The following is a 19,156-nucleotide window of genomic DNA, read 5'->3' as shown; positions in this document are numbered from 1 at the left end:
TTGTCCCTAAGAGTACAATAATTTTTTTCCTAATATTAAGTTCACAGAAGACAGTTTGGCTTCAGCTTTTCTAAGCATGCACTTCATAATGCATTTTGGAAGCCAAGTTTCCTGAATCTGGCCCTAAATTATTATATTTTTTTCAACAGGAATCAATACAACTGCAGCTTTCAAGTTTCCCCAGCCTACAAGAAGAGGATAAATCTAGTAAAGATGACTCTGAGAAAGAAAAAGAAAAGAATAAAAACAAAGAGAAAGATAGAAACAGTGAAAAACCCAAGATAAGAATGTTATCAAAAGGTGAACAAAAATATTTAAGTCGTTATTCAGTCATCTATCATAGTCACGTATGAAGACGTTTTGGAATGCAAGAATGTATTTGCTTGTTTTTGTTGCTTATATATTTGATATTATGTATACGTCTGTGGGATTGTAGTGTATGTATTTGTTTATACATTGTTTGTGGAATATATGCAGTATGTCTATACTATCTAACAAGCCTGCACAGTTTCATAATGCATTTTGGAAGCCAAGTTTCCTGAATCTGACTCACAAACTCAAGTGCAAAGCCAATCCAGGGGGCTTCATTAAACAATCTGGTTTGACTTGCTGCCTGGAACTGCAAAGCAAGGGAACTGTGAAGAACTCTGCTGGTCCTAATATGTGGCCAGTGGTCTCTGTTCAGACTGGAGGGTCACACATACTGCTAACTTCAAATTTAAATAAGTGACTGCATTAAGAGGGAGGATTAATTATTCTGCTTTGGGGAGGACAATACACTTATTCACTCACCTCTTTCCCCCACTCCCACCGCATGTCCCTGGAATGAGACCAGTGTTGGACCCTGGGTTTAGGCAGTAGCTCCCTCCCCAACGTCACTGTAGAGAAAAAGTAACCACAACCAAACCATATAGGGGCAGCTTTCATTCAGTGTGTGTTTGTATGTGGTGCATGTACACAATTATTGTATGTGATTGCAAGGAGCCCACTTCAAATACTGCATGAAAATGAATGTAAGAATAGCTACCCAATTTTGCTAACACATGCCATGCCATATAATTTGTTGTTAGCGGCACACTACACTCTAAAGCCAATGTCCATATTTTCATGCTGACTCGGATCCATGATCATTATCAGCAGTTGGGTGGAAGGGCAGGTGTCTACAATGAGTTCTTCCCAATATTTAGAAAGGGGAAGAGTGGGAGCTTTTGCAACTGCAGATATTTCTATCTGTGCAAAAAACCAGAGTTGCTGTATGGAGGGGAAGTTATCACTGCTCTTGCAGAGTCTTCCATATGTGTTGAGTGAGGTCCAAGCACAGAAACTTGTTGCTAACAGAGCCATTGTCTTTTTATATTTTGTTCGGAAATGGACTTAAGTCTTAAATATGAGTTAATATACAATTAAATTGCCTGCCGCATTTTAAATGTCACGCATGAAATGTGCAAGATTGTCAACAGATGGCTGGTTTATTTGTGGTTATCCAATCTTGCCCAGCTTATTTACAATAGGTTTTTTTGAATGAAGTTTTGTTCTTATCTCTATGGACAATGTTAGAAATCCACTGTGAATATATATATATATATATATATATATATATATATGCACTTCATTGCTATCTACACATTCACACATGTCACTGCTTCCCAGTGTTGCATGATGCAGATTCTTATTCATATCCAATATCATTCTATTGATACCATGCAACAAGTAGCTTGGAATGCAGTCTGCAAGGCACTTTGCCAGTGTAATGACGTTTAAATGCATCATGTGACATTATAATGGGTGCTTTATGGATTGTCAAAAAGGGTGTATACTTCATTGGTGAATGCAGTAAAATGAATCAGTCTGGCTGATTCAGCTGGACAGAATATTTAAAAACACACCCTGCTGTCTTTGGGTATTTGGGATGTGAAATATCCCTCAGAGAAATGTGCTAGTGTTTGTAAAAGACTTCTGTTTTCTTCAAAATTCAGTTCCTTGAGTAGAAGTCTCCACATTCACACTGAAATTTTGCTCAAAGTGAAATTCAGTACAGTTCTAGATGAACACATTTATAAAATGGTCAGGGGGAAAATCCCACATTGTGTCCAATCAAATCCCCAAAGTGGTTCTGATTTGCCATTTTGTTTTTCACATCTGTTTTGATTTTCTATCTCACTCATGGTTGCCCAAACAAAACTAAATATGTCCAAAACTTGCCTGGTATTTCACACACACATATGCACAAGATTAACAGTTCAAATAGTTTGAAAGGCTTTAGGTGGATCTATACATCCCTTGTATTATTCTAAAGCACAGCACTTTAAATTAATATCCACTTGTACTTGGTGCTTGTAGCTGTTGGTACAGTGAACATAAAGAACGGGTGCCCTCCCACTGTTCTATGGGGTATTTTTTCCTGATGCAAGTCACAGCCTGCATGTGTTAGGTATTCTTTCAGACAGCTGGAGAAGGAGAAAACTTTCCTCCACACAATGGCTTTAATTTTTTTTTTACCTTAAAAAAAAATGAAACTATTAGTAATGTGTGTTTTTTCAGACTGCAGCCAAGAATACACAGACTCAACAGGCATAGATTTGCACGAATTTCTGGTTAACACATTAAAGAATAATCCCAGGTAAGTAGGCCTTTTTTGTGTGTGGCTTGAGAACTTAGTAATTGGGAGCAATGTGGTGTTAGTCCTAGAGTGATTGTGGTGTGGAAAATAATACCTATGCCGCTATGAAAGCGTATTGATTTTTAGCACAAACCCCTATAAGTACTCCATAAGCTTTCCCTTTCCCCATAGTTGAATTCCTTTCTCAGGGAGTTAGCCACATCCATCCACACACCTCTCTGCAACACAGCATCTAAAAACCCACAGCCATCTATGTCAGTGTTTCTCAAATATAGCCATACTGCAAGATGTGATGTGGGCACTGTCATGGCAGCTCCTCAATGCTCTGACATTAGTTAGCCAAAATCGACATCGATCACAACCATCTGTGATCATGTAATCACACATTTCTGGCAATGTAAGGCTAATGCCCAGTGAACATAAATGGCCAGTGATAAGGGGAGCCAAGTAAAAAAAACCCACACAGAATTATGCAAGGCTTGTGTGTTTGGTGGAGTTAGGATTCAGAGACCTGGTGGGTACAGGCAGAAAGGTTTAGAATACAGATACCCAATAAGGAGGAGCCCAGCTTAAAATAGTTGTTTCAGATCCCAGGATAAGCAGAAATGCTGACTAGGCTTATGCTGTCATAAAACAAAACTCTGGTTTAGTGCCACAGGAACGAGTCTTGGGCACACGCACCACACACCCCACCCTCAGTACAGCATTTGTTTCCTGTTTGGTCAAATCATAGGTAAAATTAACAGCAACAACCATTTCTATCCAACATTTCCTACTTTGGACCTGATGACAAACTGTGATTCATTGAAAATAGAAGGAAATGCTTTCAGGCTCCTTGTGGTCACACAAGATGATAAGGATTTTGGGGGGTGGGGGAAGTGAATAACAAGTTCATGTACTGAACTACGGCTTAGCATAGCATATGTTTTCTGCCATTGAAATGGTTAATCATGCTTCAGTCTGGTACCAGCTTTTGAAATAGAATATAATAATCTGTTCCAGCTGCAATGCAGACTAGGTCCTGTGAACATTTTCAGCCTCTTAACTGCTACACCTTAGACACTCTTACACATCAGTTTTATGGAGAACCACTGACATAGGTAATCAGGTATCCCTGCATTTAAAGCTCCTCTTTTTGTTTGGAAGAGTAAAATGCCTTCTCCCCACCCCCATCCCCAGATATCACAGTCCTGTAGAACTCCAGTGAGTTAGGAAATCTTATATCATATGACTCTACATCTGCCTTACTTTTATATATGATCAAAGTTAAAAAACCAACTCTGTAACTACTATTTACTCTATTAATAGTCCTATTATTATTATATCACCATACATTTTTATAGTATATCATAATGCATTATGATGAATGAATAAATAAGTTTGATGGCTTCCGATTTGATGCAGATTGCAATTTCCAATCCAAGAAAGATTAGAAAACAATATCAAGTTCTCATTTTCTGATAAGTATCAAAACATCACTATTATTGTTATCATTATGATTATCCCATGGATAATCCCTCTAGATATTGCTGAACTGTAATTCCTATCAGCATGGGTCGTGGTCAGTGATTATGTGAGTAGTGATTTGGAGGGCCATAGACTAGGGGGCCCCCCCGGCTGTAATACATTATTTCAGAACCAAAATAATGAGGGCTTGGGTGCAAAGGACTATGCACATAAGGAGAAAGTGTATTAGCATTGTTCTATGGACTCCTGCCGCAGGTGGCGCTGTGGGTTAAACCATAGAGCCTAGGACTTGCTGATCAGAAGGTCGGCGGTTCGAATCCCCGCGATGGGGTGAGCTCCTGTTGCTTGGTCCCTGCTCCTGCCAACTGAGCAGTTTGAAAGCACGTCAAAGTGCAAGTAGATAAATAGGTACCGCTCCGGCGGGAAGGTAAACGGTGTTTCCGTGCGCTGCTCTGGTTCGCCAGAAGTGGCTTAGTCATGCTGGCCACATGACCCGGAAGCTGTATGATGGCTCCCTCGGCTGATAAAGCGAGATGAGCGCCGCAACCCCAGAGTTGGCCACGACTGGACCTAATGGTCAGGGGTCCCTTTACCTTTACCTTTATGGACTCCTGCAGAAGAGGTATTGGGAAACTACGATATGTCAGGGGTTCTATTACAACATGGGTGGCCACCATGAGCCACTCACGAAGCTGGATTCCCAACCCATCAGTCACCACCATCATAGCCAATTATCAGAGATAAGGGGGTTGTACTCCAAAAGCTCCTGGAGGGCCACAGGATTATCAGCCTCCCGCCGTCAGGATGTGAACTGTAATATCTTTACATGTCATAAGCAAGTATTTGGGTTTGTTGTAAAGAGACAGAGCAAAGAGACACCAAAATTATTTCAGTAGTTGTAGTTCTCTGCGCCCTTCCCTCCTAAAAAAAAACCCTGAGTAGTGATTTTCTTATTATTTTCTTAACAGGGATAGAATGATACTGTTAAAACTGGAACAGGAAATTATTGATTTTATCAGTGACAACAGGTAAGTTAATTTTCAGTATTGATTTCTTGTTTGCTGTCTACTATACCAGGCACCCATAGACTTTCGTTTTGAGCAATATTATTGCAATATGAAAATACCAAGCTTTTAACAAAACGAATGTCTTTAGTAATTATTCATCCCTAAGAAATTAGATAAACGTCTTTAGTATGGATCCTTAATTGTGTTGTGCTGGTTTCACTGGCAAATGCCCCCAGACAGTCCTATGTTTTCGGAGCTAAGGATGGAGGCACCAATTGCTCCAGACCTACAGACTTTTCAGAGACTAAGGTTCAAAATGCTCCTCTGTCCCAGTGCAAAGTTTGGGCATTCTCACCCCACAGGGTTGAAATTAGGACAAAGGAGATAACTTCACATATACCCACCAGAACCCTTTGGAGGAAGAACAGGATACAACTAAATAATTACTGCTAAATATTTATTTCTGAGCTCTACTGCTCATATTATTTCTGATGTACATTTACCATTAATTTCAAAGGAGTTTGCATAAGCTATTTGAAATAAAAAGAGATTGTTTGATGCAATTGCTTGTTTGATGTTAGTCAGAATATACCTACCTGCCTGTTTGGGCAAAACAAGACCCAGTATCACACTAAACAATTCAATTTCTTCCCTTCGACAATTTTAATAAAGCTATAAGATAATGCAGGTTGTTTTGCTCATAAAAAGCAATAACGTAAAACATTTTGCATATTTATATTTTAACCACAGACTTGACACATGCAGAATATTGGGATGAATGACTGGGAGAGTTATTGTTAAAGAAACTAATGAAAATAATAGACTTGGCATACCAGATCTGACAACTGCCCATTAACTAATGCTTTAAAAGATCATGGGTGGCTGTTGCTGTTTGTTTGTTTGTTTGTTTGTTTGTTTTAAAAGTGGACTGCTATTGTTCCATCATGTCAGAGGCTGCATCATATTGAGCCCTTTGACGTTTTGTTCCAGTAATCATTATAAAAAGTTCCCCCAGATGTCGTCATATCAGCGAATGCTAGTGCACAGAGTGGCAGCTTACTTTGGCATGGATCACAACGTGGATCAGACTGGGAAATCTGTAATTATCAACAAGACCAGCAATATGAGAATGTAAGTGCCACCTCACTGTTCTCCTCCTATTTCCCTTTGCTAAGAATCGGCTGAAGTGCATTCCCTTTATCGCATCCCAGGTGTTTTCTTCCTTTGTTCTTTCGTTCTATTTGAGTAATACATTTTTTTAAAAAATATTTATTTTACCATTCATTCTCATGTGGAGTCTCATTATGCCTGTCCTTGGAAGAACACTGAGGACATGAAATATATTGAAGCAAATCAATCTAACTGTTGTTTGTTGATAAGAAAGCTGTGCCGTGCCTCTGGAATGGAATGTTATATTTCCTAGCCCCTCATTACCGCTGTAATGTTGGAGCGTAGAAAAAGTAAATTGTGGACTATTCTTTTTACTTGGAGCACTGCGAACTATTACGTGTAATACTTCTCGAAAGGGTAAATGTATTGTGTGGCATTCTCTTCCCTATTTTCTTTTTACAGGACTCTCCTTTTGAACAATGAGTTCCTTATCTGGTTTCCACTTTTGTTCTTCCAATGCAACGTTTTTCCATATATATCATTACCCTTTCACAGTTGAGAAATTGTCTCTGAATTAATTCACTTTGCATAATAAATGAGCTAAGAGCATCTGTTGTGTAGAAAATGGGCATCAGAAAATGCAAAGAGTTGCTTCTTATATCACTGGGTAGGCAGGAATGCTTTCATTTATTTCTTTTTCTTAAAAAAAAATTATCTCCAGTTCCACCTCAATAGGTACCCAAGGCAACTCACAACAAGAAGGCACAGACCACCATTTTAAAATGACAATACCACAATACACACTAATGTCTGATGCCTAATGGTACAATCTTAGAGTGCACTCTGTTTATAAGAGACATGTCAGCCTGATCAAGCTGATTTGCAATCGCTCTGTTGTTTGTGCTGAACTCTGGTGGATGCAGGTTCTGTTAATTTCAGCGTAGGGAACTGAAAACTGCTGTTTGATTTGCTACTAGAATTAAAATAAATTAGGCACCCCATGAAGATGAAGGAATTCTGGATGATTTGGTGTCCCTGCTTCTCTAAGAAATCACTGGATAAAGCAAATAATGGAAACTTGTTTCGTCCTGCATGAAATTTCAAGTCTGCATCCAAAGAATGGGATGCTTGGTTCAGATAAATGTCTGAAATTTAGCCCCTATACCCACTTCACTTATTAGCCCTTTATTGCCTTAGTTCATTAGTTCCTGTTTCTTAATTTCTTACCTTCTCTGCTCCTTCCTTCATACTGTTTGCCTCTGGCTCCCTGTTCCTATTTTCTCTGCTTCTTCGAAGTTTTCAGCCTGATCAACTAAGCTCTCCTGTCCCTAGCTCTGAGTTTCTAATGCAACCCAAACTGACAACTTTCTTTGCAGGACTTAAGAGAAACTGGACTGCAGACATTCTGACAACTTGGTTTCCTGACCTTTGAAATGTGCATGAACATTCTGTAACCATGAACATTCTACAGCTATGTCACTGGCTCAGCTAATCAAAGTCTGGATAACTGATGAATTCAATATTTGCACATTTCTATATGAAATGCCCTAGTTTCTCACTTCTCTGAATGTTTCCCTGCAATTATTGGCAGTTCTTGCCTTGCGCACACATGGAAATATGTATCTAAGAGAAAACACACACATTTAAATTACTTTGAGAGAGAAAACACACATAAAGGCTTATTCAAAAAAGTTTGTAAATCTGCATGCATTGCAAATAGTTGCTTCTAGGTTAAGTAGCTTGCAGAAACAACAATTAACAGTGCATAAGAAGCAGGAGTATACTACCGTATTTTTTGCTCTATAAGACTCACTTTTTCCCTCCTAAAAAGTAAGGGGAAATGTGTGTGTGTCTTATGGAGCGAATGCAGACTGCGCAGCTATCACAGAAGCCAGAAGAGCAAGAGGGATTGCTGCTTTCACAGCGATCCCTCTTGCTGTTCTGGCTTCTGAGATTCAGAATATATTTTTTCTTGTTTTCCTCCTCCAAAAACCAGGTGCGTCTTGTGGTCTGGTGCGTCTTATAGAGCGAAAAATACGGTATGCTCTGGGCCCAGCAATCATACACAACAGCTCTTCTTTTCCTTCACCTCCATGGGGAGGTGGATTATCTGGGGGAGGTAGCAGCAGAAAAGTGTCTGACAGGGGAAGAGTTAAGCATTCCCCAAATACTTTTCTGTTACCCCCTCTGGAAGTTGCTTTGCAAAGAAGAAGAAGCCTTCAGGCTTTCATCTGTGTCTAACATGTAATCTTACTCTAAGAAAGTCAGTTTTGGAAATGGTTCTTAGCATACATCCAGAATATTCAATAGCACATATTGTAGCCATAAAATTTAGATGGTTTGCTTCCCAAACAGCACATTTTCTTAGGCTTTAAGGTGACACGAATGTTTTTGGCTAACCGTTGCATAGACTCAGCACCCCAGGTTTCTTTTTTAACCTTGAAACCTGTTCCCAAAGAACTGCTTGTTTAATTCAAAATTAATTATGTGATATTATCACATACCCAGAATTCCTTGACCTAACAAGTAGTTGTCTTTTGCCTCCCTACCACTCTATTCCCCTTCTGTGTTAGTTTCACAATTTTCATGTGATGCTTGGAACAGGAAATGATACACAGATTCCATGGACTCTTCATTAATGAGGGTCAACTTATTATTATAAGAAGAATAACTGTTTCCCACAGTTATATTCACTAAACTTATAGGGAGAAGAGAGGAACCTGCTGGTTAGCCCATCCACAACATACACATATTTGGCTAAATGTGTGAACCATATGCACTTACGAGCTCCCTTTGGCTGTGCATGTACAAGCCGTGGATTCACGTACAATAACACTCTTTTATGTGCATTCAATCAACATATTTATGAAGGTTTGAAAGAGGCTGTAGTGAATGAGGAGTTCACCTATTCTTCATGGTTTTTAGCTAGTGGCAGACATGCCCCCATTCAACTGACCTGTGTACACACTGGAGCTGATCCAAAACAGAGACTGTAGCTTTGACTTCACGCCAAAGGTTTATTGGAGATTAAATGGGTGCTCAAATCTAGGAAGTGGATGGGGCACTAAACTATACATACCCATAGGCTGAAGGTCACTCTTCTTGAAGCCTTTTTTGTTTTGTTTTGCTGCCATGTGTGTGCTGGCAATGTCAAAAAATCCTACAATTTCCACACCAAGCACTCACATTTCTTCCCCATGATTCTCTCCCTAGAACATTGCCCTCCTTAAAATGATTCATGAAAATAACTATGTGAAAATAAGTAGCCCTCCTGTTTTGCCATGCATGAATGGGGTGGAAAATTTGGCCGCCATTCAATAATAACTCAGTATACCTGGATTTATTTATTTATTTATTTACTAGTATGTTCTCCCATACATTTCATGGAGAATTCTGGTTAAATATAACCCTTCATTTGAAATGAATGAGAAGCCAGTCTCAGAGGGTGGGTGAGGTGTCAGGTACAGCACCTTATAGATTTCAGAGCCCTAGTGTCCGGAACATATTTTTATTATGCTCAGTTTGACTAGAAGTCATTGGGCTGTGAATCCCATACCCCCACCCCAGTCAACAAAACATTAAGGAAAGGTCTGTGGTGGCATGCCATAAAGTACGACGGGCAAGGGTTGTGCTTGCATGGAAATCCTTTGTGCTTGTTCACAGGTCTCTTTTGCATCCCTGACTTTGGTGTGACTGTATCTTGCATTATCAAACGATGCCTTATGAGGAACGGCTAAGGGAGCTGGGCATGTTTAGCCTGGAGAAGAGGAGGTTAAGGGGTGATATGATAGCCATGTTCAAATATATAAAAGGATGTCACATAGAGGAGGGAGAAAGGTTGTTTTCTGCTGCTCCAGAGAAGCGGACACGGAGCAATGGATCCAAACTACAAGAAAGAAGATTCCACCTAAACATTAGGAAGAACTTCCTGACAGTAAGAGCTGTTTGACAGTGGAATTTTCTGCCAAGGAGTGTGATGGAGTCTCCTTCTTTGGAGGTCTTTAAGCAGAGGCTTGACAACCATATGTCAGGAGTGCTCTGATGGTGTTTCCTGCTTGGCAGGGGGTTGGACTCGATGGCCCTTGTGGTCTCTTCCAACTCTATGATTCTATGATTCTATTCTATGATTCACACAGGCTCTGGGCATCCTTGATGCTCCTCCAGCATCCTAATGCAAAATTATAATGCATAAGAATTATGTTAGCAGAATGTTACATATTCCGTTGTGCCAAATATGTCATAGCTGAAATATAATGTGGGTAGTACTGCCCACACTGAATCTGTTATCCCTCGTGTCAGCAACATAGGGGCTTGATTCACTGCTAACATCTTGTACCAGTTACATGGGTGCAGAAGCCATCCGTTAGAGCTATACAGATATATCTATTTAAATTATTCTTTAAGAAATTCAGCAGCAAGCAGTAGGCCAGTTCAGATGTATTGATTGCACTCTGTGGCATCTTCATCTCTTCCCTTCCCTCCTACCATCATAATCATTCGAGCCACAGTTTCCTGTGACATCCGAAACAGGAAACTCTGGTTTAAGGACACCCTCCAAACCAGACTCAGATCCTTCTTTCTTATTTTGGCTCATTGGGGCCCTTAAACCACAGCTTCCTGGTTCGGACATCAGAGGAAAGTATGGCTTAAGAAATGAAGACTGCAATCCTTTGCCCAGTTATTTGACCGTAAATCTAACATTGAACTCAGTGGGGCTTACTTTTGAGCAGCCATATATCAGATTGCACTGTAAGATAAATTTTCTGAAGCTGGTTACAAAAGAAAAGAGAGGAAGGAAGGAAGGAAGGAAGGAAGGAAGGAAGGAAGGAAGGAAGGAAGGAAGGAAGTTTCTGGCCTTGTGCTAATTTTATTTTTTCCGTTTTCCACAAGTGCTATTTGCCACTCTTTGTTGTACCAATTTGTCCAAGCAGCACCTACTAAGTTGTCCCAGCATCTTATTGTTATGAGTCTTATTAAAGGTTTAAGTTAATATTATCTCCCGTGAAAAGATTGAGGAGAGCCAGCTCTGGACATTTAGATACGTTTTGTAAGGTAATTGCTTTTATTTGGACAAATACTTCTTCCCATGACTTACTGAACTCTGATTGTTACATCTGAACAAGTACCAAGTTGGTTTCCAAACAAATAACAATGTACAATTCCTTTATCTTTTCTCTATATGTACCTAGATAATATCTCCCAATCTACCATAAAGCAATCCAGCCTTGATAACTTGATGTCTTTAAAACCAATTACAGTAAATTTGCCAAAAGTTTTCCACTAGAACAGAATAAAGTTATTCTAGAAAACCTCTTAATTTCACATTAACACAGCTTGCACTCTCTTAAAGCTCTGGTCATTAATAGAATGATTTCTTTAAAATGCAAAATAAAACTATAATTTTGTGGAAGCTGGAGCTATGTGGGCTACAAGGTATATCCCATTAGGTGTTGACTGAAAACTTCAGAGAGCAATTACTAAAGCCATTGTGTCAGTCAGATAGGTTGTAATATGTGGGATCCTCTAGCTCTTTTTCTCGTGGGGCTTGCACATTTTTCTTAATGATTTGAAAGAAAAAAATGGTTTCCAGATCTACAGATTAAACAAAACTGGGAGGCAAAGGACAAAGTAAGGTTGAAAATGATTTTAGCAAACAGCAGGAATTGAAAAACAGCAACGTGAAAATTCCCAAAGATAAGATATTATATTTACTGCTCAGTTTTGAATGTTTGCTCTGAAATAAGTCTCAGAAGTAAATTTGCATTGGATTGCAGGTTTAATTTGTTAAGAAGTGCAATATGCAAGCATGGGAAATTAGGTAATAGGGGGAAAAAACAACCCCTAGGTTTGTGCTAGTTCATACCTAGAGAATTTAGCCTTAAGGATCTCATTTTCTAATCAAAGCAAAATATATTTTGGGTTTCATTTGGAACATAAGTTCAGGTGGTCTGTTGTGGCATGTAGTGCCCTATTGGTCAGGTTTGCAACATAAAGTATGAATGCACATGGGGGTAGTCCCAATAAAACCATGGCTGTTTTGCTCCTTCCCTGGTTCCAGTGGCGTAGCGTGGGTTGTCAGCACCCGGGGCAAGGCAAGTAATTTGCGCCCCACCCCGCTGCACTGTCCCTCCCCCAGATAGTCCCTCGCTCTCTCTCCACACCACACGCCTGGCACCCTCCCCTCCACAGTGGGCGGCGACCCGGCGGCTCGGATCGGATTCGCACAGCCAGCACTGCAGTGAGAGAGAGTGAGTGAGCCAGGTAGGGGCAGAGAGCTACGAGTGCGAGCGCGCGCCCCTCCCAGATGTTGCGCCCGGTGCGGCCGGCCCCCCCTGCACCCCCCCCGCTACGCCACTGCCTGGTTCTCCTGGGGCTACCTGGAGCTAAACTAGTTTGGTTTGCAGTCATGTCCAAACCTCAGCATGTGGTTTGTTTGTCTCCAGACAACCCACTGCCTATAACCAAGGTTTGTTCTTGGCTTACTGCTTGTAGTTTATCTGGGGGAAGCAAACGATGAGTTCAGGTTCAGACGTAATGCTCAGGGGGCAGGGTAGGGAGAGCTGATGGCAGCTCAACTGGGTGAGGAGCAAAGCAGCCATGGTGTTTATTGTGAATGCCTGTGCACTTGTACAGTGGTACCTTGGGTTACATACACTTCAGGTTACATACACTTCAGGTTACAGACTCCACTAACCCAGAAATAGTTCCTCAGGTTAAGAACTTTGCTTCAGGATGAGAACAGAAATCGCGTGGCGGCAGCAGTGGGAGGCCCCATTAGCTAAAGTGGTGCTTCAGGTTAAGAACAGTTTCAGCTTAAGAACGGACCTCCGGAATGAATTAAGTACGTAACCAGAGGTACCACTGTATGTTCATGCTTAGCTATGGTTTGACTTGGCATCACATGCAAACTGTGCCACTGTGTCATATGAGCAATGTAATAAATTCCACATATGTTCAGACATGATGGCGTATCATGGTTGGGTGCTATGTGAACTAGCCTTTAAGGACTCATGGGCTTGTATGCTTTGCTCTCTTCTTGCACACTGTTTTTGTGATTTGTTAGGGGTGCATGGGGTGTTAGGGGAGGCGTAGTGCCTCTGGTGGTGGACACACCATACTCCTTGTGGGATAGTTTGTCCACCTTTGGTCCCAACCATGCACTCAGCTCTCATCTGTGGCTCCTAGAAGCTGTCAGCATGCAACAGCAGCTGCGCCCCGGGAAACAGCTTCAGCTGACTGGCTAAACCAGGTGAGGGTAGCCAAAGAGTCTTAAATCCTCCATGAGTTAGGGACTTCCCTTGTATGTGAAGACAGGCTCCAGTGGATTGAATGGATGAGACCAGTGATGGGTCCAGGGGTTAAGAAGGTGGTTTCTGCACATCCTGTAGAGAGAAGTGAGGGGCAGATAGGGCTCATCAGCCTAGGAAGGTTGCCCATCTAGGAGAGGGAAAACTCTGATCCTAATCCTCCATTGCCTTGTGGGATATCTTCAGGAGAAGGAAAGGGTAAGCAGTAAACCCTACACAAATCTGGAATGGAGTCCCTAAGATGGTTGGATGGCATCATGTGCTCCTCCTCCTGGCAACTCTGGCAGCCAAGCTACTGCTAAATGTATTGCTTTGCTTTCCTTTATTCCACAACAGCAAGGCCAGGAAGAGGGGCCTTGTTGTCTAGGCAGCCCAGGACCTCCATACACAATGCCCAGGCTTGTGCCCCAGGGAGGTCACTTTGGTTCTGCTAATACAATGGTTTGACTTCATCCCCAAAGGTGCACTCCATTGCCTATCAAGACAGATGGATGCCAGCAACAACAAGGGAGCAAGAAACTATGATCCTTGGTCAGATATAACAGGAAGCTGTTTAAGTTGCTTGTGCTAGAGGTGGAACAACGGGGGAGCAATTGGGCAGTGTACACCAGCATGCTGCTTGTTTACAGTAAATCACGCTAAGCTTGAAAGTCTGAGTTATTGTGCTAAGCTAAGGGAACACAGCCAGAGTTGCCAAGCCAATGTGCAGCCTTAACAAGGACACACTGGAAGAAAATGTGAGGGGCTGGTGGAGGTTCCACATGCCTAAATCCGTTTGAGTAAGTAGTGTTTTACCCCATAAATGTTATCCATAAATAATACACCCATTTGCCTAAGAGGGAATGAATCATCAGGCTCATTTATACATGAGAAAGGAGGAGCTCAGAAAAGCGTGTGCCCTTCTCATTTCTAAAATCCCACAGAGTAGTCAGTTTATTAATTAACTTGGTAGCGATTCCAACAGTATGGCCGCAGGGGAGCCAGTGCTCAAAGCTAAGCTGGCCATAAATGTGGTAGTGAGCCACCTGAACACTCTGAACTCACAGGAGTAGGTGCCATATGGAACTGTGCTATAACACGAATGCCCAAAGTCACCTTCTGGCATCAAATGTGCCTGTCCTAAGTTATGAGGAATAGGTGTTTATTTTTGTTCGGTTTACAAAATGTAATCTATTGATCCAGTAGCTAATGTGATTCTGTGGATTTGCTCAGCACTGATATTTGCTCTGAGTGATTAAGATTATGATCTGTTCCAGAATAGCACTCCAGATATCTTAAGCAGGGTGAGGAAAGATTTGCGGTGGATACAAAGTGTTGAAAAGGCATTTAAAAGAGAAAAATGGAGGGACTGCCATTTTATTCATCATTGCACAGAATTGTAACCATTTTGACTCTGCAGCTATTATGGTTATCTGACAGATTTTGCTGCTCTCTGAGGTTTCTTGTTTCTTCAACTTAGCCCTGACGTATAGCGCTCCCTCACCCTCCAAAAAGTTGTTCTGCATGTATCCAAGAACAGAACTTGGGAGTAATGAACCATCTCTAATGTCCCCGATATTAATTTTTCAGTATAATGTAACACCTAAACTAATTTGTTTGGAATTAGGGTGGCCATGTACTTTATAACTATTACACTGTAATAAAATGTTAGTTAAATATTAGTCAATCATTACAGTCTTTGTTAAACACTGCAGTCTGCCAATTCAAGGGTATAATCCTGCCATAAATAAAATTTAAATAATTAGTCTTTAGTCTGACCTTGGAAAACGGAAAACTACCAAAGGAAATGTAATGTACTGTAACATAATAGTGCAAACTTCCCTAAATTGCATTATTTTATGAGTCAATATTAAACTAGTCCATGGCATACTTCCAAAGACACTTCTTTAGGAGTGCAAGCTTCCACATCATTGGAACTGCCATTCATTGGCCCAGTTTTCACATAATGCTAAGCCAAACAATGGCTTATCACGAACAAGCAAACATACAGGTATCTAAAGTGAGGACTGCAGCTGCTGTGCTGTTCCTTGTGCTACCTTGGGCTAAACTACTGTTTGACTCATCATCATCATCATTATGTCCAAACCTAGGATTGTCGTTTGTCTCACTAGAGACAATCCACGTATGATAAACAAAGAGCAAACCTTCGATTGCACTTTGTGATATCTCTGGACTGTGAGAAACCATGATAATTATTTTATTCATTCATTCATTCATTCATTCATTCATTCCCTACTCATCTGGCTGGGTTTTCCCAGCCATGAGCTCAAGCTCAAATGTAACCCTAAGCCAAACCTGAGTTGTGTGGAAGCAGCTAGACCAAGGGAGGAGTGCGGCAGCTGCAACTGCAGCATTCACTTTGGGAACCCTCACATTTACTAGTTCTTTCTAAGCCATGGTTTGGCGGCTTAGCATTCTATGCAAACTGGCTCATTGTCAGTGCTTTTAAAATTACTGTGGATTTCCACCTGTGGTGTGAAATGTCCATACCACATCCATTCATAAAATGGTTTCTATTGTCATCAGTTGAGAAGAAAAGTTATTCTTGGGTTATGGAAGAGATATTATACAATACAATATTATATATAATACTATGTTACTGGAGAAGTGTTGGTTTCTAAAATTACCAGTTTTGGAATAAAGTAGATACAGTCTTTAAAAGAGCAGTGGCTAACCCTAAAACTTTATTTGACTTGCCCAAGGCCTCCTAAATTTGTAATAGTAGTAGTAGTAGTAGTAGTAATTAATAATAGCTCCCATGGGTCTTGCACTTCAAATGCCATCATTACACTTTTTTGTGTGTGGGTCAGCTGTTCTCCATTTGATCTTTTAAAGAAAAGAAACAAAAACATTTTTTTTACAACTGCTCCCAGGGGTCTCCTGCTGTGATACTGTGATGTCAAAAGGGTTTTAGTGCCGTCCCATCCCTCTTTCAAATTCATTGATTTAAAGGCGTCGAAAATAACATATATTTTTTACACTGCACGTGAGTGTAGCAATTCTGTGATGCTGAAAGTTTTTTGTAATCCCATAAGACACCCCCCCCAATTTATTCCCTTTCCCCAGTTCTCACTCAATACACATATGTGCATTAGAAAGGTAGAGGGCTGATGCAAATAAAGATAAAGAAATAAGAAAAGCAGTAAAGTTTTGTTTATAACCATGCATATGCAACCCCAGGAAATTCAGAACTTAGGGTTACACTATGATGGGTATTTTGGGGGGCTTTTCAACTCATCAATGATTGCCTCAGTGGTCCTCATCTGTTTCAGTTGCATCTCAGCTGCTCCTGGGAAGACACAAGCTAGATTCAAGATTATCTTGACAGGGTGGAGAACTGGCCCCAAACTTACAAAATGCATTTCAACAGAGATAAATATAAAGTTCTTCCTTTAGATAGGAAATACCAAGGACACAAATACAGGATGTGTGACACTTGGCTTGGCAGCAGTACGCATGAAAATGATCTAGGAGTTTTAGAGACCACAAAGTGAACACGAGTAGTGCAGAGGCTTAAAAAAAACCACCTTTTTAAAAAGCTATTAACAGAAGTATCATGTTGAGGGATTCATATGTTTGGGTGCTAAGGAAACAGCTTGGGCCCAGAGCTCTTCTCCTCTCCTGACTTAATTGCACCCCATAAACTGGTTATACCAACAAAAACCGTTCTCAGAATATCCACTCAGGCAAGATATGCAACAAGGCACACCGACTAGTAAAAAAAATTAATTAATCTTGCTACATACTTTAAGCAGCAGTAAAGTGGGGAATCAGATGGGCAGCATAATTGAAGCCTCTCAGATGACAGCTAAGAATAAATATGTAGGTAAAGGAGATACAGCAACCCCTGTTTCTGACTCACTTGAGATGGTTTCCAGCCAAATTGCTAACCTGCATGTTGAACTTACTAAAAAGAGGCAATATAAGTTCATCACATAAAATCAAGAAATTAAGAGGTTGGCTAATAGACATAGAAAAAACAGTGGGCTAGGCCAGGCAAACTTGGCCCTCCAGATGTTTTGGGACTACAACCCCCATCATCCCTAGCTAACAGGACCAGTGGTCAGGGATGATGGGAATTGTAGTCCCAAAGCATCTGAAGGGCCGAGTTTGCCTATGCCTAGGCTAGGTTTTAGTGACCAGAACGAGCCAGATTAAAAAAATTAAAACCCAGAGAGAATTAATTTTAAAGCTTGCTGATCAGGAAGACTGGGTGAGAAGACTGTTAGGACCTGCAGCTAGAAAATGATAACATGATTCCCACCTACCTGGTAGAAAGATTGGGTGCCAAATTTGACTCTCTTCAGACTTGGTATTGAGAAAGCTCACTGAAGCCTCAGCTTGAAGCCAAAAAACCCACCCTTCAAGGGATGTAATAGTAGCATTTGTTACTATTTGCTGCATAAAGACATTCTTATGCAAACCCTTAGGAACAAAGGCCACATTCTCTTTTTGCAGGATTTGAGTGCGGAGACGCAGTGGCGTAGCGTGGGGGGTGCAGGGGGGGCCGGCCACACCGGGCGCAACATCTGGGGGGGGGGTGCGCTCGCACTCGCAGCTCTCTGAGTGCTAAAATCCATGGGTTAGGGGGCGCAAATTACTTGCCTTGCCCTGGGTGCTGACAACCCATGCTACGCCACTGTGGAGACGCTAAGGAGAGGCAGGGCTTCCAAGACTGCCACCAAACAATTAAGAGAAGCAGGGATAAGGTATCACTGGGGATTCATGCTAACTGTGAATATTGATGGTAGGAGCTGTTTGACAGTGGAAAGATGGTGGACTTTCCTCCCTTGGAACTATTGAAGTGGGGGCTTTGTGGCCACCTATCAGGGGTGCCGTGGTGGTGAATTTCCTGCATTGGCCTGGTTGTGGCAGGGAAGAAATGCACTTACTTTCCATCATAATGCAAACCTATTTAATTCATACTTCCCAAACTAGCATGTGATCTCAAAATACAGTTATCCTGGGAAATTCACACTTTTTGAAATTTTGAGATACAGTTACCCAACCAAAGATGCGTACATAATTGTGTCAAATTGCATACAAAATATGATATTAGGAAAACATCCACATGCGAATGCGTATGGATTTCTGTGTAAACTTTGTTTTAAAATCTGCAAACTGATGTGGAAATGAGAAACAACTGAATGTAAAAGGGTGGAAATGAGAAACTAAATGGGTGAAATTAATCTGTGCCGGAGTTGAATTAGATCATGTGTAGGCAAACTAAGGCCCGGGGGCCGGATCCGGCCCAATCGCCTTCTAAATCTGTCCTGCAGACGATCCGGGAATCAGTGTGTTTTTACATGAGTAGAATGTGTTCTTTTATTTAAAATGCATCTCTGGGTTATTTGTGGGGCATAGGAATTTGTTCGTTGTTTTTTTTCAAAGTATAGTCCGCCCCCCCCACAAGGTCTAAGGGACAGTGGACTGGCCCCCTGCTGAAAAGGTTTGCTGACCCCTGAATTAGATTATCCTTTAGGTAACACTACGATTCCTTATTGTGACAATGCATTCAAACAGCCAGTCACACATCCCAAAGCTATTCTTCATCAGTTCGCCACCTCTGCTTCATCATACGTATGCATTTATGGAGTGGTTGTCATAGAAAATATGCCCACTGCTGCAGCGATGTAGTTCACAAG

The 19,156-nt window shown here is 41.1% G+C and overlaps 1 protein-coding gene and 1 long non-coding RNA gene across 24 annotated transcripts in view; both read left to right on the top strand.

Moving 5' to 3' along the window:
* The window catches only part of ARPP21 (cAMP regulated phosphoprotein 21), a 231,315-nt gene that overhangs the window by 120,354 nt on the left and 91,805 nt on the right, over positions 1–19,156 (top strand). For all 23 annotated transcript variants that reach the window (XM_083404759.1, XM_083404756.1, XM_083404767.1 and 20 more), the window contains 4 exons: positions 150–300; positions 2,542–2,620; positions 5,056–5,115; positions 6,085–6,225. In XM_083404759.1, coding sequence (XP_083260885.1) covers positions 150–300; positions 2,542–2,620; positions 5,056–5,115; positions 6,085–6,225 — 431 coding nt within the window. The remainder of the gene's footprint in view (positions 1–149; positions 301–2,541; positions 2,621–5,055; positions 5,116–6,084; positions 6,226–19,156) is intronic.
* LOC310660559 lies at positions 12,577–13,515 on the top strand. Its single transcript, XR_014503513.1, has 2 exons — positions 12,577–12,823; positions 13,060–13,515. It is a non-coding gene; the product is annotated as an uncharacterized lncRNA (long non-coding RNA).

Source organism: Podarcis tiliguerta (genome assembly GCF_965153285.1).
Source record: "Podarcis tiliguerta genome assembly, chromosome: 12".
In the NCBI taxonomy this organism is placed as follows: domain Eukaryota; kingdom Metazoa; phylum Chordata; class Lepidosauria; order Squamata; family Lacertidae; genus Podarcis; species Podarcis tiliguerta.
This window is presented reverse-complemented; position numbering and strand designations above follow the sequence as displayed.